Below are 22,544 nucleotides of genomic sequence, written 5' to 3' on the forward strand. Positions count from 1 at the left end.
GTACTTGTTTCCTCCCTCCACTGAGGCCAGTGGGAAGAATGAGATTGGACCATAGTAGGAAGAAGTGACCTTAGTCATCTTCTAACATAGCACCTCCAAACTGACCCAGCAATGTTTTTTTGGATGAAAGAGGAGAAGGAGCTTGTGTTCTGAAGCTACAGAGACCAGCTGCAGGTGCCATGCATTAGATGCCCTTGAGATTTGTTTTGGTCTTAAGTAATATAAATGTCTCATTCTACTCTGTTGTGCATTCCTTGTTTATATGTATGTGTTTTATTTATTTATTTATTTACTTATTTCAGTACTGGGGATGGAACTCAGGGGCACTCTGCCACCACACTATATCCCCAGTCCTTTTGATTTTTTTTTATTTTAAGATAGGGGCTTGCTAAGTTGCCCAGACTGGACTTGAACTTGTGATCCTCCTGCTTCAGCTTGCCGAGTAGCTGGGATTACAGGTGTGAGTTACTGTGCCTGGCACTTGTATAATATTAAAATATTGTTTTCCCTCAAGATTTTTAACATTGATATCTGAGGAAAATAGGCTAGAGTGAATCCTGTGACTCTAGTGTCTCTTGTGCAAGGGTGTGTGCTCCAGTTGGAGGGGGAACTGATACAACCTTCTTCCACAGTGAAAACCATGAAGCTGAGAGAAGTAGGGACTTGCCCAAGTTCACAGTGAGTCAGTGGCAGAGTTGAGACTGGCATCTGAGTCTTTTGGTTCCCAGTGCAGTGCACTTTCTTCCTGGCAATGCTTGCTGCCCCTTTTTGCTGGGCCTGGTCTTATCCATCCTTGTGCCTGATTGTCTCATTTGTCTCCAGAATGCTATGCATGGACACATACCTGGCTCAACTGTGAGATAAGTGTGGGTTTGGAGACAGCCTAGCCTCCAGTTCTGAGGCTCAAAACCCTTCTGCCTGTGAATAGGACTCTCTAAATACCTAGCACCTGGGTATGGTGACTGATTCTGGGACAGAGAGTGAGGTGGTGCTATCTATATATTTTTTTCTCCCTCCCTCCCTCCCTCCCTCCCTCCCTTCCTTCCTTCCTTCCTTCCTTCCTTCCTTCCTTCCTTCCTTCCTTCCCTCTTCTACCTCTTTCCCCTCTTGTGCTAGGAATTGAACCCAAGGGTGTTCTGCAACAGAGCTACATCCCCAGCCCTTTTTATTTTTAGACAGGTTCTCACTAGTTGCCCAGGCTAGGCTTGAACTTGTAATCCTCCTGCCTTAGCCTCCCACAACACCTGGCATAATTCCCTATTTCTATCTACCCAACAGTGACTGATTCAGAAATACCTTCCAATCTAAAAAAGTTGGATGAGTTAATTACCATAGTGGGCATTACCCCTATTTTCTTGGAAACTGCCTTCTTTTCTGATCCCACTCCCAAATCCTTAAATCTAGAGACCCTTTTCCAGAAAATAGGGATAATACTCAAGAGGATCCAGCACTTAGAGTATCTCTATTAATGTGGACAAGTAGGTCTTGGGAAATAAGAGAATAGTAGGATAAAGAATTTCAAAATAAGGGTTGAGATTAGCCAGGTGTGGTGACACATGCCTGTAATCCAAGTGACTTGGGAGGCTATGGCAAGATTGCAAGTTTGAGGCCAGTCCGGGCAATTAAGTTAGGCCTTATTTCAAAATAAAAAGAGCTGGTGGTATAGCTCAGTGTCAGAGCATCCCTGGGTTTGCTCTCTAGTACCCAAAGTAAGTAAGTAAACAAATAAATAAAAGAGAGAGTTGAGATTAGATGGATAGAATAGCATTATTCCTCCATATCACCATCTTTAAAAAATCAGACCTCTAGGATGGAGGATGGAGAAATTATAAGAAGAAGGATGATCCAGAAAGATGTGTAGAGAGTAGCAAGACAACATGGAGGGTGAAAAGGAGAGCAGAAGGGGGCAAACATTTTAGTAATAGCCAAAATGAAACTAAGATGGGGCAAGTGGGGTAGCACTTTTCTTCAGGTTTGGAAGAAAAATCTCAGCATATGATTTTACTCACTAAATATATTTCTTGGTCTGAATGGGGACAATAAAATTCTTAAAGGATTCTTTGGGAGAATTATAAGAGTTAACACTAAAAGAGAAAACCAATTGAGTCCAGTGCCTAGGTGCTCAGCTAAGACATATTAGTTACCTCTCCAACCCTGATTCCTTAAGCTCGATGTCACTTTTCTCTTCATGAACTCCCCTTGCTCTTCACTGACACCTCTTCTGTGGCACTCATGACTTCCTTCTTGTTTTATAATCACTTCCTTGATCAGCTTGGAAGGTGTTTAAGGACCGAATCTTATCTGATCCACATCAATAATTTCAGTGCTTTGTTTAGAATCTGGTACTCAGTAGATGCTAAATAATATTTATTGTAACGAACGCATGAAACACAACTCCAACTGTGCATGGTGGGCAACATCATCACACAAGAAAACATTTGGTTTGTTTGCATATCTATTAGTGTTTCTAATTAGTTATCTGGGATTTCCATGTGTACATGAAAAAAGAGAAAACATTATAAGAAAAGTCAAGAGAAGATACAAACAGGAAGGGGGAATGAAAAGCTCCAAAGGCTGTAGGACAAAGTGAAGTTTCATCCTTTCTGTCTAGGACAAGAGTTTGCAAGTGTCCTCAGTCCTACTATGAGGTCAGAGTCCCTTCTAGTTCTCCTCTGTTGACCCCTATGTTGGAGGGGTTTGGAGCCCCTTCTTCTCATTCATTCACTCATAAAGTACTTCTTGAGCACTTACTATGTGCTGTACATTGTGCTAATTGTTAGGACAACCAAGGTATATTATTCCTAGAGTCTTCTTTCAGTAGGCTTATTTGAAGTAGAAGTCAAATGATGTGACATGCACCAAGAGATGTGCCTTAAAGGGTATTGATGTGTATAAGTGTTGCATATGTGGAAATCCACAAAGTAGAGCTATAACTTAAAGCTGTGGATATAAGAGAAGGCTTCATGGAAGAGGGATCATTTGAACTGGGCTCAGAGGCCAAGAAGATGGAAGAGCATAAACAATCATATGAAGGCAGGAAAGAAGGGAATGGGGAGTTGTTTGTTTCCTCTGATTTGTGCTAAAGGTAAGGAGTGATAGGAAATAAGGCTGGAAAGGAGGTTTCAGATCAGATCACGGAAGGCCCTAGATGCTAGCTTGAGTTTGACCTCTCTTTGGTAGCTAATGAGACATTAAAGTTTTGTTGAGCTAGGGAAAGAACTGAGACCATTATATTGTAAAGAAAAACGGAAGAGTTGGAGAGCCAGAGGACCTAAGCATAAGTCCAGCTCCACCATGCACCCATTCACATCACCTCACTGAGCCTTAGTTTTCCCATTCCTAAAATAGGAACTATGAGCTTAATATCTTCTAGGATAGTCATGAGAATAAAATGCAAAAGTGTTTTGTAAAGTACTGGATAAATGTTCACTGATTTATGATCAGAGGTGTAATGAGGAAGAGTAATCCAGTGGCAAAGTAGGATGGATTTGAGGAGAGAAAGAATGGATATGAGGTAAGTAGGAGGCTAGAAAGAAAGACCAAAAGGAAGTCAACGAAATGAAGGGAAGAGGCACAAGAAATACATCCACAGGATGGAGGAGAGTATGAGATGATCCCAAGACTTTGTAGCTAGCGGAGAGGATAAGGGCATCTTTAATGATTTAGGGAATCAAAAGAGGAGAACAGATAGGAGAAGAGGATTTGTTCACTTTTGGAAATGATGCATTTAGTATTTGTCTCCCAAGTCTCTTTTCAGTCGAGTTGCTCTTGTTACAGAGAAAACAAATACTACTCTTTCCTTGGGGCCCCTTCTTCCAACCTGACAGGTTTGGGGAGAAGGTGCACAGCTTTTTCCTGCCTTTCTGCTCACTACTCCTGGGAGGGGCTTGATGCATCTTCTCTAGTCACATAATTTAGCATAGTCAACTCCAGCACTCTGCTGCAAAAGGCCACTGACCCAGATGAGGGCTGGCACTGATATCTAGGGGCTTTCTTTCTCCCCCTTTTCAAAAAAGAATTTGTAAGCCTCTGCAGCATTAGTGAAGCCTGTGTAAAGTTGGGTCCCCTCCCACAGAGCCACAGCCACTAGTTATCTCCTGAGAGGTGGACTGAGGCTGCAACCCTACTCACTCTGGACAAGCCAAGACTTTTATTCATCCCTCCATTCTGCCTTTCTTAATAAACTACACTTGGTTCTGGGGAAACAGATGCAAGGCAGTCTGTGGCCTTGAATTAAGAGACCACGGAGGGTAAACAAACATTTCAAAGCACTATGGTGTTGTAAAATGGTAATATGCACAAGAGCATGCTTCGTGAACCTATGTCGGGGTGGGTTGGGAGGAAGCCCAGAGAAGATAAATCTATTTCTCTGAGGGCGGGGAAGGCTTCCAAGAGCATCACTAACACTTCAGTTGGGTTTTAGAAGGTAAGCAGATGGTCATCAGGTAGGCACAGAGCTGGGCAGTATGAAAGTAGGTTCAAAGGTAGAAAGGATCATGAGGTTCTTTATAGAACTAGAGTGTAGGCATGTGTGCAAGATTACCAAGAGTAAGGTAGACAGAGGACAAATCATTAAGGGCCTTGAATGCTGTGCTAAGAGGCATGAAGTTTACCCTGAAGCAATGGGGATGGGGAGGAGGTTTGGCCAATTTAGTTAGAAAAGTCACAAGAGCCATGTCCTAGATGGACACTGTGTCTCATACCTGTAATCCCAGCAATTTGGGAGGTTGAGGTAGGAGGATTACAGACTTGAAGCAAGCCTGGGCAACTTATTGAGATCTGTCTCAAAATAAAAAATAAAAAAGGCTGGAGATAGGGTTCAGTGCCCATGGGTTCAACCCCAGTAGTTAAATAATAATAATAATAATAATAATAATAATAATAATAATAATAACAACAAAAAAAAAAGAACTCAAGATCAGTCCTGCATCCAAGAAAGTCTTTGATAAATTCATTCATTCTGGAGAATAAGTGACTTCCAATTAAAATAAATGAGCTTGCAGGTAATAAAACACAGCTCTAGGGAGCTTACAGCACCGAGCAGTATGTGGAACTGGTATTTGTTGAAGGAGTATGCTGGACATTCTTGTAGGTGTGACTGGCTTTTGTATTAGGGAAAGAATCATTCCTTTAGTTCTTAGAGGAGGGAGACAGCGGATGAACCTGTTTCTGTCTCTTTCACTGCTCACAGGCTGGTCTTGTCTTGATAATGGGGTCTCTGGTATTTGACTGAGCCTGTTTTGGGGGAAATAGCACCCTCTAGAGGAAGGATGTGTAATTTGGGTGGGGCAGCAGCAGAATTTTGGCCTGCTTCCTTCCCCAGGGGCCTTGGCCAGTTTGGGGGTGGAGTGTACTGATTGTTTATCTGCTCTGACTGGGGCCACCCTGGAGAACAAAGCAGCCTGGCTGTGGGAGGTGTCACAGCAGCTGGGAGCAGCAGATCACAGCCGGAGGTGGCAGAAATAAAGGCTGGCAACAGTAGGCATAACATCTGGAGGCGGCAAACACAACAGCCGGGGGCAACAAAGAGACTAGCCAGTAGCCAAAATCTCTAGTGCCAATTAGCTGATGACCTTAACGCTGGGATCCAGGAGCTCCAGGTTCTGTCTTCTCTGTCTCAACTGTGGTCCTTGGTACAGGGTTACACAGGTACCTTCTGAGAGCATGAGATCTATAAAATGAACCTGGGGTCCACAGAAGCAGTTACTACAATTTCGAGGTTCTGAACCAGGAGACAGAAGACTTGGGTTCAGGTCCGAACTCCATCACTCATCTATTTTGAGGCAAATCTCTCTGAGCCTTAGTTTCTAATGATGTCTTTCCTAACTACTTGGTGTTGTGAGATCAAATTACATATTTTAAAGTAATAAGTAATCATAGGCTATTATTTTAAGAATGATAAACAAGCCTTTCCTTGATCCCTAAGATCTTCCAATCTCCCCAATATGCAGAATCTTCCCTCAATCCCTGAATGTCACCACAGAAAGTGCAGGGGTAGCCAGATGTGATGGTGCATATCTGTAATCCCAGGAGCATGATAAGCTCAGGCTAGCTTTGTCAATTTAGTGAGACCCTACCTCAAAATTAAAAAAAATAAAAAGGGCTGGGGATGTAGCTCCGTAGTAAAGTGCCCCTGTTTCAGAATCAGGGAGGAGACAGGCATCCTGATCCTCCATGAGTGAAGTCAAAATTAGAGACAATCTTTCAACCCCCATCTTAAACTTTAATCTTCTACATAGGATCTCTGTAAAGTGCCAGTCCAAACTATCTTTGCATGCTGTCAGGGTCACGATACCATCCACCTTTCAAGGGACTCTTTACACATTTGGATTGTCCTGATCCTTACAGTGTCCTTTATAATATAAGATTAGAAGTTTTCTCCCTGTAGTTTGAACTCAGTGATCTGGTTGTTCCTCTTGGAGCCCAAAAAACTAGACCAAACTTACATTCACATGATAGTCCTTCAAGCCAAATAATGGCACACGTCTGTTACATCCTTACCTTGTCTCTTCTCCTGATTGAATTCCCTTTTTCCTTCAACCATTTGCCATGTGATCTGGCTCTGAATCTTTTCAAATCCTGATTACTCCTTGAGACTCTATTCTGTAGACGTGGGATGAAGGGAGTAGAGTAGAACCAACTACTTTCTTATTCTAGGGACTTTAAAGTAGCTTAAGATTGTATTGCTTTTTTTTCTCTTTTGGCAAAAGGGAACTTCTGCTAGATTATTTTCTGCTAAAATATTTCTTTTTTTTTTTCATGGTACTGCTAGCCAGGTTACATTCATCTTCCTTGTCTTGAACTTGTTCAGGTAATTTTTGAACCCAAGTAAATAATCCAGTGTTAATCCTTTTTGTTACTTTCTTCACTCATCTGGCTCCTTTGAGATCCTAATTCTGCCCAGCTCTTGTATTTGTAATCCATCCCAGCTTTATGTCATCCACATAATTGATAGCCATGGTGTTCTCTGGTTTTGAATGAAATTAGTCTTTAGAACATGAATAGGCCAAGACAAAAGATAAAGCACTCTGGTACATTAATAGAAAGCTAATTCTAGGCCATGATGGTCCACTCACCAGTACAACTAATTTTCTACTTTTAAGTCACCTAATGGGATTATCCTTCTTTCATTTATCTCTCTCTCATCCTCCAGGATAAGACATATGATAGATCTGGTGAAAAAATCTTGCTGAAGCTTAAGTACGCTTAATTGAATTTCTCTGATTTGTCAATTTAACAACCTTATCATTGAAGGAAATTAAGTTATTTTGATGCAACTTGTTTTCTGTAGACTTACACTGAGTCTTATTGATAACTTTCTTTCTCCCATCCTGCTTAGAATCTTAAAATTTTATTCAAGAATCTTGCCTAGGATCATTATCTTACCTATTTGTCTATGGTTGGCAAAGCATACCTCATTTTTCTTTTTGAAAATTAAAATCATGGACTGGGGTTGTGACTTAGTGGTTCAGCACTTGCCTAGTATGTACAAGGCCCTGGGTTCGATCCTCAGCACCATATAAAAATAAGTAATATAAAGGTATTATGTCCAACTACAACTAAAAAATAAATATTAAAAAAAGAAAATTAAAATCATGTTAACCCATCTCTAACTCTCTGGAAATTCCTCTGTTCTCCAATATTCCTCAGAGTCTTTTATGGAGGTTTTAAAACTTCTTTTCAAGAGTTCAAGGATCAATCAAATAAGATTTACGTTGAACTCTAAAATGGAACCTATGCATAGGCATTGTGGTGGGGTTTATTATTGTTACCACCACTGAGTACTAAATAGGTACTAAATAGGGTCTTTGGGCCCTAAATGGGAATTCTCCAAACTTCAGAGTTGTAGAGTTTTTTGTTTGTTTGGTTGGTGTTGTTTTGTTTTTTGCTTCAAAGTAGCCAAAGACATTGGGCAGTAAATAGCATTTAAGTCTGGTTGAGTAGTATTCTTAGGTAAATAAAATTCCAAATGGACTGTGGACTGGTAAACGGGCATCCTAGCTGCCTCTGAACATTCACAATATTCTCATCCATTGGTGATCTCCATTTCAAGTGTTTACCTGGATGGGAATATGAATGGACCAAACTAATTTAGAATTTTCCAGGGACAGGGGAGGGGAGAAATGTGAAGAATGATAAAATGCAACAGCTCAGGCTTTTGAAATGAAGAATGATGACCCTCTATGATCTCCAGAAAGGGTCAAACTCCCTAGAGATCACTCTACTCCTTCCCAGAAGATCCGGTTCATCAAATCCAGAGTCCATGGGCTTAGTGATTGAATTTTTGTCTGATGGAAAAGTACAAGTTATTCCTTGGGCAGGGATGCCAGGGACCTTGTGAAATAAATTGTCTCCTATTTCAGATCTTTGTTTCACTTTCTATTATCAGGGAAAATAGCAATCCTGAATTTGATCCTGTGCAGACATAGCCACTAATATGCCCTTGTAACTCTCCTGCTTCACTCAGTCAAGACAATTTTGCTACCTACGTTCTGGCCTTCCTACCAATTTTTGGGGTAATGTTCCAAGGATACCAAGAAGCTTCAATATGTTATTTCTCTTCTATCACTGCTTTTTGCTCAAGTCCTGTCTGTGCTCTTCCTGAGACAACTGAGACCTAACAACTGAGACCCTAACCCAGACCTGATTTCCCCAGATGATGCAAACATATGATGATAATAATAAATGAAATGGGCTGGATACTTGAAGAGCATCTTGGAGGGCAGAAGAATGGCAGTTTCTGCTATTTCCTTACTCAGATGAGTATCTTAGTATCATAAATGGTTATTAACTTGGAACTGGGAGAGAGAATGGAGAAACTAAGGGCATATGTGTATGTTATGAGGGATTGGCCTAGAAGGATTTCCGTGGAATAGCATTTCTTGCCTTATAATAGATATTTGTGAGGATGGGTTAGGATCCTATTTCAAAATTATATACTTGCTTATAACTGGTTTTGTGATGAATGGAGATTAGTAGAGCCTTCATTAGTCTTTCCCTACTTTCAAGGAACCATGAACTTACTACTCTTTATTTTCTACCTCTTATTTAAAAATTTCAAATATCAGATTGTATTGCAATTATTTGCTTACTAAACTTGTATCTTCCTCTCTAGACTTCAAATTCTTAGAGAGCAAGGGTGATTCTATTTACACCTTTGGTCATCAGCACCTTGCACAATGGCTGCAATATACCAAGTGCTTAATAAATATTTGCTAATAAAAGAACAAATAAGTAGGGCCAAAATGAATGTTAATGCCTCATTCTTATTATGTGATATCTAGGAGTTGGCTGGATTTCTACAATAACCTTTCTGCTGTCTTGTCCCCTCCAGATGACATCAGTTGCCAAGGTGTATTACAGCCAGACCACTCAGACAGAAAGCCGGCCCCTAGTGGGCCCACCGATACGACGGCGGAGAGTCCTCACGAAAGATGGCCGCAGCAATGTGAGAATGGAACACATTGCTGACAAGCGCTTCCTCTACCTCAAGGACTTATGGACAACCTTTATCGACATGCAGTGGCGCTACAAGCTCCTGCTCTTCTCTGCAACCTTTGCAGGCACCTGGTTCCTCTTTGGTGTTGTGTGGTATCTGGTGGCTGTGGCCCATGGGGACCTGCTGGAGCTGGGCCCCCCTGCCAACCACACCCCTTGTGTGGTACAGGTGCACACACTCACTGGAGCCTTCCTCTTCTCCCTTGAATCCCAGACCACTATTGGCTATGGCTTCCGCTACATCAGTGAGGAGTGCCCACTGGCCATCGTGCTTCTTATTGCCCAGCTGGTGCTTACCACCATCTTGGAAATCTTTATTACAGGTACTTTCCTGGCAAAGATTGCCCGGCCTAAGAAGCGTGCGGAGACCATCCGTTTCAGCCAGCATGCAGTTGTAGCCTCGCACAATGGGAAGCCTTGCCTTATGATCCGGGTTGCCAATATGCGTAAGAGCCTTCTCATTGGCTGCCAGGTGACAGGAAAACTGCTTCAGACTCATCAAACGAAGGAGGGTGAGAACATTCGGCTCAATCAAGTCAATGTTACTTTCCAAGTAGACACAGCCTCGGATAGTCCCTTCCTCATTCTGCCCCTTACCTTCTACCATGTGGTAGATGAGACCAGTCCCTTGAAAGATCTCCCCCTTCGCAGTGGTGAAGGTGACTTTGAGCTGGTGCTGATCCTAAGTGGTACAGTGGAGTCCACAAGTGCCACCTGCCAGGTGCGCACTTCCTACCTGCCGGAGGAGATCCTTTGGGGCTATGAATTCACACCTGCCATCTCACTGTCGGCCAGTGGCAAATACATAGCTGACTTCAGCCTTTTTGACCAGGTTGTGAAAGTGGCCTCTCCTAGTGGCCTCCGTGACAGCACTGTACGCTATGGAGATCCTGAAAAGCTCAAGTTGGAGGAGTCATTAAGGGAGCAAGCTGAGAAGGAGGGCAGTGCCCTAAGTGTGCGCATCAGCAATGTCTGAGGGCCTGTTTCCACCTTCCCAGCCCTCTGGCCTCTTTTCCTTTCTTTTGAAGCCCTGGGCAAGGGATACTACCTGGGGTCACTGGAGAGTTCCAGAAGCATCCATCCTCCATTCTCCCTTCTTTAACCCAGAGGCCTTTGGAAGTCTGAATCAACTGGAGTTCAAGTTTTCCTCCCTTTGTCTCCCCCACCTCCCCCTGCTTCTACCCCAATGCACACAACTCCCTTATGCCAGGATGGGTGAAGGAGAGGGAAGATTCGGCTGGAGTGGCTTAAAAGGCCTCAGCCATGCTTGGAGACTTACTTTAGAAGGGACATGTGGTTGGATGGATAGACTGTGCCTTCCTTCTGCCACCACAAGTGTTTGGTGACTTGAGGTTGGAGCCCTCTCCATCTCCATTTCTATGTAGCCAGTTCCTTAAGGAAAGGTTTTCTCTAATGGTCACCTTGTAGTCTGTGCTCAGAAATACAGGAACCTGAAATCAGTATATCTTGGGGATTCTACCAACCCTTGTTGAAAGCAACTAAAATTTGTCATGATGTATCTAATTTTTGTTGGTAACTTCCGGTCATAACCTGGGTCTTTGGATACTACTATTTCCCCCCTTTCTATTCTCAAGTGGACATTCTCAGGATAACCAGTTCTCTCATAGCTTCTGTCCCCCAGAGAATCAGGATTAACTGGAGAAACATATAGTCATGACCAACATACTTTGCACCCATTCTGGATTCTAAATATTCAGTTTTGGAGCTGTTGTCCAAAACTTTGAACACATCCTCCAGGCAGCCCTGGGAAAATTTGTTTCCCTGTGTTCTCTGAATGGGAGGATCCTCGCCAGTATGTTCCCTCAAATAAGTCCAGTGCCCAAGCCTCATGAAAAGGTCTGAAAATGATACTTCAGATTGCACTGTACCTGGCTTCTCTTCTTCCTTTCCTATTTAGCCCAGACCCCTCTTCCTTTAACCCCAACCCTTTAGAGAAAGGAAGAGAAATGTGAGGACTTCCTTCTTTTAACACAGATGCTCAACTAAAAGTAGATCCACAGGGTATAGATTCCCCAGGAAAGTTAAGCCAACCACATGGGATGGGCAACTTCTCAGATTTCTAAACTGCTCTACAGAGCCTCTGGGTATTGGTGATGCTTTTGTTAAGGTTTGTGCAGAAGCAGAATTCTCTGGCTAGCAACCACTATTTTGTTACACCTCCTGGTATCTTTCTGAAAAATGACAGTTATTTCACCAGGCAGTACTGGGAGGGGAGGAAATTATACCTCCAGATCAAATACCCATGATCTCCTTTAGCTACTCTGAGATTTGGTATAAAATCATGAAAATCAGTATAATTTCTACTCTCCTCTACCATGGGGCCAGTTTCAGGCAAGTTAAAAAGCCTCTTTAGGAGATGATTCAGGCAATCCCTTGTTCCCTAGTGGGGAGTATGGCAAAGGTCCTGGAAGGGCATATAGACACCAGAAATTTCTGTAATGTCCCAAATCCTATGAGTGTTTTCTGGTTTCATTTATGTATGAAGGAACCCCTTCAAAGTTGTTTGGCATAGAATCCCTGTATGAATCAAGTGGCAGTTTATTTAAGATGAACTTGACCAATTGTTATAAGCTACACACTTATACCGAGTGTATACATGCTTCTCTGTGCAGAACCTTGCAGAAAATCTCACTCAGTTTCAAGGCTGTACCTATTCAACTGGCATATTCCTCTCATATTGATCTCTCCTTGAACTCAACTAACTTTATCTTGAAAATGAAGACCCTTGAGTCTCCACTTACTGTAAACCACACCATTACTCTCCAGCCCTCATATAAATAAGAACCAGAAAAACTTGAAAATCTGAAACAAAGAACAGAAGGCAAGGAGCCAGCTTCTGTGCTCTCAACATTAAACTTATCTGATTTCTTTCAACATATAAGGACAAAATGTACTGCAGTGTGTGTGTGTGTGTGTGTGTGTGTGTTCTTATCTATTTGTTCCCCATCTGGTTTCTTCTGCGCACTGCTGCTTTCCTTCTGAAGGAAGTATTCTCTTCCTGTTCCCCTGCTGTCTTATTCTAAGCCCCACTCTGGCTCTCAGATTCCTGGATAACAAGGTGCAAAGAGAACATTTTCTGATTTAATCTTTTTTGAACCTCCTCTGCTATCCCAGGCTTTGCTTTAAGTTGCACTTTAAATCATACTGTCCTATTAGTGCAATCTGGCATCTTCTCCAATAAGCCCGTTCTTCCCCAACAGTTTATCCCACCCTCAGCCCTAAATGGTTCTTTAGACTTCAGCCTGTCTCCTCTGTCCTGGAATCCTCTTTCAAGGCTTTAGGATAATCTTTGGAAGTAGCTGGGTGTGGTGAGAAATGGGCCCCATCTACATCAGCCATAGACTTGGAATGTCAGCATAATAGCCATAAATGTTAAGGGGGAGATTTCAGAAGGTGGGTAAAAAACAACTGATGAGAAAGGATACGCAGGGTGTGAAGATAAGAAAGAATGGGGCTGAAGGACTTGGTGAAATCAATGAAACCCTTGAGACTTTCTTGGGCTGGCAAACAAGGGATGGGTAGAGTCTTGGGGAATTAGGATATGATACATATGAAAGGTTTATCTAAGGAGAAAAAAAGAGATAATATATACAGAGAGATATGTATAAAGATGTATATATGCCCAAATATACAGAATGTACAGAAACTAAGTATTCAGAGAACTTAGAAAAGGGGGCAGATATTTTGCCTTGATTGTGGAGTATGACACCCAAAATTTGAACCCTGGTTTCAACATGGAAATGAGATGGTTGATGGATTTCAGATTTGGTGCTGGGAAACAGAGAGATGAAACCTTCTTTTCAGAAATAAGGAGGCATCCATTGATGGTTTTGATGAGCTCCTGCCACTGATAGGACCAGGAAGAGGGGGGATAGGAGGAAATGGGTGGGGGAGATACTCTATCCATGTGAATCTAGGAAAATCTACTACTTAAACTATGTACCCCCATCCCTAGCAGAATTCTGCTATTGTAGCACCTTTTTAAATAATGAATAAATAAATACATAACGCACACAGGCTTCTTTTCTATTTTCCTCTCTCAAAGTAAGCTTTATTTTCCCTTCTTGCACAGGGATGGGAACAACTGCAGCTCCAGTCCCCAGAATTAAGCTAAGCTGAAAACCTTTGTATCTGGGAGGGACTAAAGGGAAGCCTCAACCCTAGAATCCAAATGCCAGGACTAAAGAGCTGATGGGCCCAAGATCCTCCCAAGGCAGAGACCCAGCCCTCTATATGGCTGCAAATCGCCTAAAGAGAGTGCCATCCACGCCAGAAGCATCCTAGTCCTGGCACTTGTATGGATGGGGATATTTTGGCTTTTGAAGCTCCTGTATGAAACTGGGGGGTGGGGTGGGGCTATCATCTTGCTCTAGGGGATGGTACAGTTCCATGAGAGGTTTCTGGAATCTCTACACTATGTTTCACCTCATTTACTCACCCCAGTCCCTGGACTCCGGTCAGCTAATAAGACCATCCAGGGATTTCCCTATGAGGTCTGAGCAGAGGAAGGAAGCCAGTCATACTATTGGCACAAGCCAGGAACACTGTACCCTCTCCAAGGCTAGTACCTTGATTCTTTACCCCTCCTAGGTAACCTAGTTTATTTGAAAAATAACATACTGCTTGTGCTGCAGTGAGTTGGGCCTCCAGACTTGGTCCATGGCCACTCTACCCAAGAAAAAGTATCTAGGGATGGTTTCTCCCATTTATTGTGTTAAAGACTAAGCAAGGTTGAATTTACATAGGGAAAAAAAGATGTACGAGAGTGTTTTGGTTTATTTATGACTGTTCAAAACAAGCTACTAAATAAAATGGATAAATCTTTGGTCTTAACTCTAGCTTATTTTAGAAATCTAAACCCATACTGTTATGAAAGCCTCGAAGAGGAGGGATTAGATGTGATAGAATTTCTGACCATGTAGCCAGTCCTCTTCTGTTGAATTTCTCTGATTAGTGACATCATTTCTTCCACTCCTTCTATGCACACTCCCTTATTAACTTTAGGATCCTTTAGCAAATACCTTTTAAATTTGGTTTTAAAGGAAGAGATTTAGCTGAAGATGTTGCTCAATGGTAGAATTTGTGAGGCCCTGGGTTCAAAACATACAAACAAAAAGCATAAAGGATAAGATTAAAAAAAAAAAAAAGTAAGATCCAGAAATCTGAACATTGGCTCAGCTTAATCCAGGAAGTCAAGTTGCTCTGAATCCCTTCCAGCAGTGACCATGAGTCCAATTTTCCTTCCATGTTACTATGTTGACTTGTTGGCTCGTTTTCCTTATATATCCTCAAGGCTCTATAAGGCAATTCCTTAATCATCAGGCATTTCTTCCCCCAAATCTCAAAGAAATGGATTTCTCTTCTACTTATCTATCACTAGCTTGAGAAAGGCTCGGTTGTCATTATCCAGCCCTGAATTTTCTCTGATGAGAAGCAACAGAGTCTATAGTCACTGACTCTTGTTCCTTTTGGAGGGATAGTAGTGAGAAAGGAGTGACAAATTAGATTTCTTATTATCCTTAAAAAATCCACAGCATTTAGAAAACACCAGGGGATTAAGACCTATGAAATGTATAAGATATATATAAAATACAGTTCCTAAAAGTCTATAGTTCCTACAAACTTGAGGAAAGAGAAAGAAAATAATGAGTAGTATAAAACAAATATAAATAACAAGGTCAATAACAAATAGCATATGCTAATGCTAGGTATAGAATTAACATCTAAAAAGAATAAGATTTCTGTGGAAAACATTGACAGAGACAGACTCTAGGCAAGAACTGATATCAGTCTAAGAGGTCTGATTTTCCTTTTTGCTTCTCTGCCCTGATGTTACACACCAGAGGGCCCACATCAGGGGGCCCTCACCAGAGGCCAAATACTTAGGCTTCCTGATCTTGGACTTTCAGCCTCTAATACTATGAGGTAAATAGACCTCTTTCTTAAAGGAAAAAGAAAAAAGAAAAATATACCAATATGTATTTTAGCCATTTATTTCTTTAATATTAATATCAAACACTTGTTAAATAAGTGGCTAAAACATTTGAAGCATATTTAAAAGACTGTCTATGGTGAGAGGACTTCTGTAAATGTGTTCGTTCATCAGTGCTACTCAACATGTAAAGAAGCTGTGTGAACAAAATAAAGTTTAATAAAGCTAACAAGTTTTGAAGCACACACACAAAAAAAAAAAACAAGAAGAAGTCTGGTTAGGACACATTTGACATAAGATTCAAGAAAAGTCAGCAAATACAGAGTTCCTAATGTGTGGACAGTACCATCTGACTAACAAAGAAGTATAAAACATGATTCATGCCATCAAGAGGTAGAGGGTGGGTCACGGTAGCACATGCCTGTAATCCCAATGGCTTGGGAGGCTAAGGCAGGAGGATTTCGAGTTCAAAGCCAGCCTCAGCAATTTAGCAAGACCCTAAGCAACTCAGTGAGATCCTGTCTCTAAATAAAATATTAAAAAAGGGGCCGGGGGCCGGGAGCCGGGCACAGTGGTGCAAGCCTATAATCACAGCAGCTGAGACAGCAGGATTGCAAGTTCAAAGCCAGCCTCAGCAAAAGCGAGGTGCTAAGCAACTCAGTGAGACCCTGTCTCTAAATAAAAAGGTTCAATCCCTAGTACAAAAAAAAAAAAAAAAAGAAAGAAAAACCAAACAGGAGATGTGCAGACCTATAGCTTTCCATCTGCTATTTCCTCTTGGGAACTCTCCATACTTCCTGCCAACTTCTGGACTTTTTCACTCTGGCGATATCCATCTTATATCAAATGAATCTCACGAAAAGCTCCAGTACTAATGACAGCTGCCATTTTACATCACTTGTGGATTTATTCGGTCTATCTTATTCATTAGACTTTAAGTGACACATGGATGGGATTCCTGTCAAGTGTTTGTGGTCACCAGTATAGCTCAGAACCTTGCACAGTGCCTGGCATGAAAGACACTCAATAAATATAGCAAGAAGGAATGAAAGAAAAGAGGACAAAGAACTTGCCTAAAATTCACATGGCTAGTACCCAGTGGAGTTGGTATGTCTTGTTAAAAAACCATAAAAGATTAAGATAACACATTTCACAAAGCATAGCATCATTAACTGTTAAAAAATAGAAAAGACAATACACTGTTTGGGGGAGAAAGAGCCTATTTCCACTGGTTAAGGTTTAGGAAGAGTTTACAGAGGAGTAGAGGTTGTGTTTGGCACTGAAGGATCAACAGGATTTAGGTAAGTGAACTGAAATAAGTTTCTCAGCAGACAGTACAGCACGAGCAGGAGGAAAACACCAGGCATGTTTAGGAGATAGTAAATTCAGAATACAGGGCTTTATAGGTGAATAAGTTGAAAAGTAAGATAAGCCTGATAATGGAGGGATTAAATGTCAAGTTGAAGCATTTATTATTTTTCCTCTGGACAGTTGGGAGCCACTGAAGAAGTCTGAGGGAAAAAAAATCTAGTTGAAATGCTTTTATGAATGTTAATCTGGCAGTAAAATTGAGACAGGAGACAGGACTCCATCCCTTTTTCATTTCCACAACTATTATCTATATCTCCCACCTTTGACTTCAGTGACACGCTTTCTTTTGATTAACTGTGTTTCCATATCTGCCCAATTATGGTACCTCTTACTTTCTCTACTAAGTTAGCCACATGGGCAAAGACTGGCTGAGGCCTTTCTGTCAAACTACCTAAGCTAACCCAGCCAGAAGACCCCTAATTTAGTTAATCCTCAGACATCTCTCTCTATATTCTTCACCTTCTGGGACTCAGCCTCACTTATCTATAATTCATAGAAGAGAAGAATAAATCAAAGATAGAGTCATAGTGACAGAGAATATCAGGATAATTCAAACAAGAGCTTAATGAGAGGAAACAGAGAAGGAAATTGGGATTGTAATCAATATTGCAAGTCAGTCACACAGTGATAAAGATATTCTGGGTCAGATAGAACTGGTTGGAGTTCCAGCTCTGCTACTAGCTGTCTGTATGACTTAGGAAAATTACTTATCCTTCATAAGCCTTTATTTTCCTCATTTGTAAAGGTAGGAATATCTACCTTACATGAAAAGTATTTACACAGGGGCTGGGGATGTGGCTCAAGTGGTAGTGCGCTGGCCTGGCATGCACTGGGCACTGGGTTCCATCCTCAGCACCACATAAAAATAAATAAAGATATTGTGTCCACCTAAAACAACAACAACAAAAAATAAAATTTAAAAAAAATTTTTTAAAAAGAAAAGTATTTACACAATGCCTGGTACATTGCAAAAAAGCCTTCAACAAATCCAGCTATTACAAATCATCATCATAATTATAATTATCTGAATGGTGATGTGCTGCCACTGAATATGTGGCTAATGTACTGCAAGAAAAAAATGCATAGAAGTAATTATCGATCTAAGGCATACAATTATACCCAAGGCACATTAAAGGACACAAAGATAGCAGAATGTGAATATAGAACATAAAACATTAGCAAGGTTCATTCAAAGAATAAATGTTAACTCTCAAATGGATGAGAGAAGTAGTCCCAAGAGCTCCATGTTCAAAACAGATGGAGTCACCTCCTTTCTTTTAACTAGACTGGAAGACTTCCTCTAGGAAGCAGGCTCCATCTGTAAAATCAAGTCAGTTGGAATTTATTAAACACTGTGTGTGCATATGTGTGTGTGTGCATATGTGTGGTACTGGGGATAGAACCCAGGGCTTCACATGGCTTGGTAAACATTGTATTGCTAAGCTACATCACCAGCCTTTATTTTATTTTGAAACAGGATTCGGCTTGAGTTGCCCAGGCTAGCCCAAATTTGTGATTGTCCTGCCTCAGCCTCCCAAGTAGCTGGTGTATACCACATCAGACCAGACTTTTCTGAACATTTACCATGTGTCTAAGACTGCAATGAATTATCCTGATACTATCTGTCACTATGACTCTATCTTTGATTTATTCTTTTCCTCTATGAATTATAGATAAGTGAGGAACTAAAATAAATTAAGGTTAAGATAATGATTTCTACTCCAAAGACCCCTCTGATCTCACTGGAAGGTTTATAAATACAATCTAAAAGTATCAAATTCTGCAATGCAGACTACAATAGTGCAATACGTGACTGCAGAAGGGAAAAGGCTAATGGGCTGGAGTCCTTGGTGAGTCCTGGACATCAGGTTTGAGTTGGGTGGGTGAAGGGCAGACATTGACAAAGGTAAAAGATATTTGAAGGGGAAAAGAGAGCTGAGAGCACTCCAGGAATGCCACTCTAGTAGTCTTCTAGTAGGAGGAATATCTAAATCAATTAACTGTTACTGAAATGACTAATTTGAAGTCAGGTGCTATGTTAGATGTTGAGGTACAGAAAAAAATCGTATAATTTCTGTTCTCAAGCAAATCAGAGTCCTGATGAAATCCAGAAGGAAACAGAATTACTAAGTAACAAGACAAATGCTGTAATAATAAAATAAACAGGGAGTTTCGGAGCACTGGAATGACAGATACTGGGCAGGATTTTTATCTATAGGGCAGTGCCTTCTCTGTGAATGAATTTTTTGGCGCTTAGAGGGCCTCTGTCCCAGTCCTTCTACTCTCAGACAGATCAAAGGATTGAGAGGACTGGTATCAAAATCATTCTAAGTGATGAGGAAGTGGACTGAGGGCTAGGATACCCCTCTAGGAGTGGATAACTGAGATGAAGCATAAAGGTTTGGAGAGGGTGTTTGCCAGAGTGACTGGGGAGAAGAAGGCAACCTTGGTGGAAGGAATAGCAAACACAAAGGTACTGAGACACGAGGGTCTGACACAGTTTAGGAATCTCGGAGACTTCCCGGCCTCCTTTCCTATCCCCTGCACCTAGGGTTGCTTGATGAAATATGGACTGCTTACTGAAATCGGAACTTCAGATAGACAGCTAACAATTTTTAAATATTAAGTATTCCCCCAATACTGCATGGGTCATACCCATTCAGGTCTCATTCAACTCATCCTGGCCGGCTCTATGGGCCCACAGACCCCTAATGGATACCGGAGAGCTGGGGAGGCACGGCACGAGAAACTAGCTTAGGTTTATTGTCCTTTCATTCCTACATTTTCACTCCTGGGGCTCCAGCCAGGCCTGAAGGACGAAGCTTGCGGCTGGCTTGGCGTCAGAGGCCGACCCTCTGCCGACTGGAGTTGAGCGTGAAGGAGAGCGGTCACTCACAAACATAACTCGGCTCCGGCCAGTACAGCTCTCCCGGCAAGCAGAAGTCGCGCTATCCTACGACCGGAAATCCCGCCTCCGCCGGAGGAAGAAGCGCCAGCAAGACAGCCAATCCAGAGGAAGGCTGGGGCGACTGAGAGCCCGGCGCGGGGCTGGAGACCGGAAGTAGTGCGGGGGCGGAGCTTCGCGCCGGAAGTATCCCGCTGTTGTTTCTGGTGGCGCCCTCGCTCGTGGGAGATGCGCCGGCCACCTTAGGCAAGGAATCTAAGCCAGGTTTGGAGAGATACGAACGCAGTTTGGAGCTGGGGCGCCGAGCGGCTGTCTCGGAAAGATCATGGGCTCCACTAAACCCTGGGGAGAATGGTTCCTGAACCTGAGGGTGCCGCCCGCCGGAGTGTTTGGCGTGGCCTTCCTCGCCCGGGTCGCCCTGGTTTTCTATGGAGTCTTCCAGGACCGGACCTTGCTCTTGAGGTATACGGACGTAGACTACCACGTGTTCACCGATGCCGCGCGTTTCGTCACCCAAGGGCGCTCCCCTTATCTGAGGGCGACCTATCGATACACCCCGTTGCTGGGTTGGTTCCTCACTCCCAACATCTACCTCAGCGAACTCTTTGGAAAGTTTCTCTTCATCAGCTGTGACCTCCTCACCGCTTTCCTCTTATACCGCCTTCTGCTTCTGAAGGGGCTGGGGCGCCGGCAGGCTTGTGGCTACTGTGTCTTTTGGCTTCTTAACCCCCTGCCTATGGCAGTGTCCAGCCGAGGCAATGCGGACTCCATTGTCGCCTCCCTGGTACTTATGGCCCTGTATCTAATAGAGAGAAGACTCATCGCAGGTGCTGCTGTGTTCTATGGTTTCGCGGTGCATATGAAGATGTATCCAGTGACCTATATCCTGCCCATAGTGCTCCACTTACTGCCAGAGCGCAACAACGATGAAGGCCATCGTGAATCCCGGTGTTCTTTCCGCTGTCGTTTGTACGAATTCTCGAAGAGGCTGTGTAATCGGGCAGTGTTGCTCTTTGTAGCCGTAGCTGGACTCACATTTTTTGCGCTGAGCTTCGGTTTCTACTATAAATATGGTTGGGAATTTTTGGAGCATACCTACCTTTATCACCTGACTAGGCGGGATATCCGTCATAACTTTTCTCCATACTTCTACATGCTGTATTTGACTGCAGAGAGCAAGTGGAGTTTTACCTTGGGAATTGCAGCATTCTTGCCACAGTTCATCTTGCTTTCAGCAGTGTCTTTCGCCTATTACAGAGACCTTGCCTTTTGTTGTTTTCTTCATACATCCATTTTTGTGACTTTTAACAAAGTCTGCACCTCCCAGTACTTTCTTTGGTATCTCTGTCTTCTGCCCCTTGTGATGCCACTTGTGAGGATACCCTGGAAAAGAGCTGTCCTCCTCCTAATGTTATGGTTTATAGGGCAAGCCTTATGGCTGGCTCCTGCCTATGTCCTTGAGTTTCAAGGAAAGAACACCTTTCTGTTTATTTGGTTAGCTGGCTTGTTCTTCCTTCTCATCAATTGTTGTATCCTGATTCAGATTATTTCCCATTACAAAGAGGAAAACTTGAGAGAGAGAATCAAATATGACTAATGTATTTTCTATATCTTCTGCCGCTTAGGTTACATTGACTTTTCTGTATGGACTAGAAGAGAGCTTTGGAAACTTTTTTTGAACATTCTAAGCGCTCTAGTGAAAGTTGCCTTGTTCCAACAGAAATTAAAACCAATGTTTGCCTTATATATAAAGAGGACTCAATAATTGAGGTCCACCCTGTAAAAAAATCTTAGGACTTTTTACTTGGGACACAATGGGAAGTAAAGGTTACTTGTTTGAACATGCAAAGGCTAATGAAACTATCAGATGCTTAAAGTTCTTGTCATTAAGAGACATAAGGTCTAAGCCAGTATTTGTTTCAAGTGTACTGTGCCACTGTCTTAAGCTGTGTCTTATCTTCAACACCCCACTTTTTCTTTATGAAGCTTTTCTGACTGCTGTGAAAACTAAAAAGTATTCCTAAAGTGCAGGGTTTTTGTTGTTGTTGTTTTTAAGATGTGAGGCATTAAATAGTACTACAGTGCTTAGTTGGGAAAGTTTTAAAGTTTCATGTTAATTGTGGGGATTTAAAAGATAAGTAACCCAACAAATTTTGTAATCATGTTTCATGTATTTGTTTTATATAACTTAGTTATAATTTGTTTTATATCTTAGATTACTGTTTGGTTTTATACAAAAAGAATTAAATTTAAATCCATCCACCTTTAGACTTGAGTGATTACATTTTTTAAAAAACATCCTCTTGCTTTTGATGTTTAAGCTCTTAAACACACAAACTATTAGGATATTTTAGTGTACTAAAATTACTTTAACTAATTTTAACTTTTTGATTGCTAAAAAGACTTCACCCAGATTTTAAGTTAAACAAGTGTTGGCTGTATTGTAAATATATATATATAGAGAGAGAGAGAGAGAGAGTTTTTTTTTTTTTTTTTATGCTGAGGATTGAACCCAGGGCTTTGTGCATGCAAGCCAAGCACTCTACCAATTGAGCTATATCCCCAGCCCAGTTAAATTGTTAATAAGGCATTCCTCAGCTTGAAAACACCCCACTTACAAAGTGTCCTTATGCAAATGGAGAACTTTGAGGGAGACTCCTGCAGAGCCTAAGCCGCATCCCAAGAAACATCCTAGACCAGTAAGATAGGGAAAACAAAGCTTTGGAGGGCGGAGATGTCTCCCTTAACACTATTTTTGATGGAAAATGCTTTCTGAATTGTTGGAACAAGCATCCTAAATTTTTTTTTTCTAAAAAA

General features: G+C 41.9%; 2 protein-coding genes across 4 annotated transcripts in view; both read left to right on the plus strand.

The window, feature by feature from the left end:
• The window catches only part of Kcnj10 (potassium inwardly rectifying channel subfamily J member 10), a 31,740-nt gene extending 18,209 nt beyond the window's left edge, over positions 1-13,531 (plus strand). For all 3 annotated transcript variants that reach the window (XM_048810190.1, XM_015492017.2, XM_048810191.1), the window contains one exon: positions 9,335-13,531. In XM_048810190.1, coding sequence (XP_048666147.1) covers positions 9,335-10,474 — 1,140 coding nt within the window. In that variant the 3' untranslated portion in view covers positions 10,475-13,531. The remainder of the gene's footprint in view (positions 1-9,334) is intronic.
• Positions 13,532-19,867: 6,336 nt separating this feature from the next.
• Pigm (phosphatidylinositol glycan anchor biosynthesis class M) lies at positions 19,868-21,995 on the plus strand. Its single transcript, XM_015492018.2, has one exon. The coding sequence runs from the start codon at positions 20,053-20,055 to the stop codon at positions 21,322-21,324; it is 1,272 nt and encodes a 423-aa protein (XP_015347504.1). The 5' UTR covers positions 19,868-20,052; the 3' UTR covers positions 21,325-21,995.
• The last annotated feature ends 549 nt before the right edge of the window (positions 21,996-22,544 follow it).

Source organism: Marmota marmota, unplaced genomic scaffold, assembly GCF_001458135.2.
Source record: "Marmota marmota marmota unplaced genomic scaffold, marMar, whole genome shotgun sequence".
Lineage (NCBI taxonomy): Eukaryota > Metazoa > Chordata > Mammalia > Rodentia > Sciuridae > Marmota > Marmota marmota.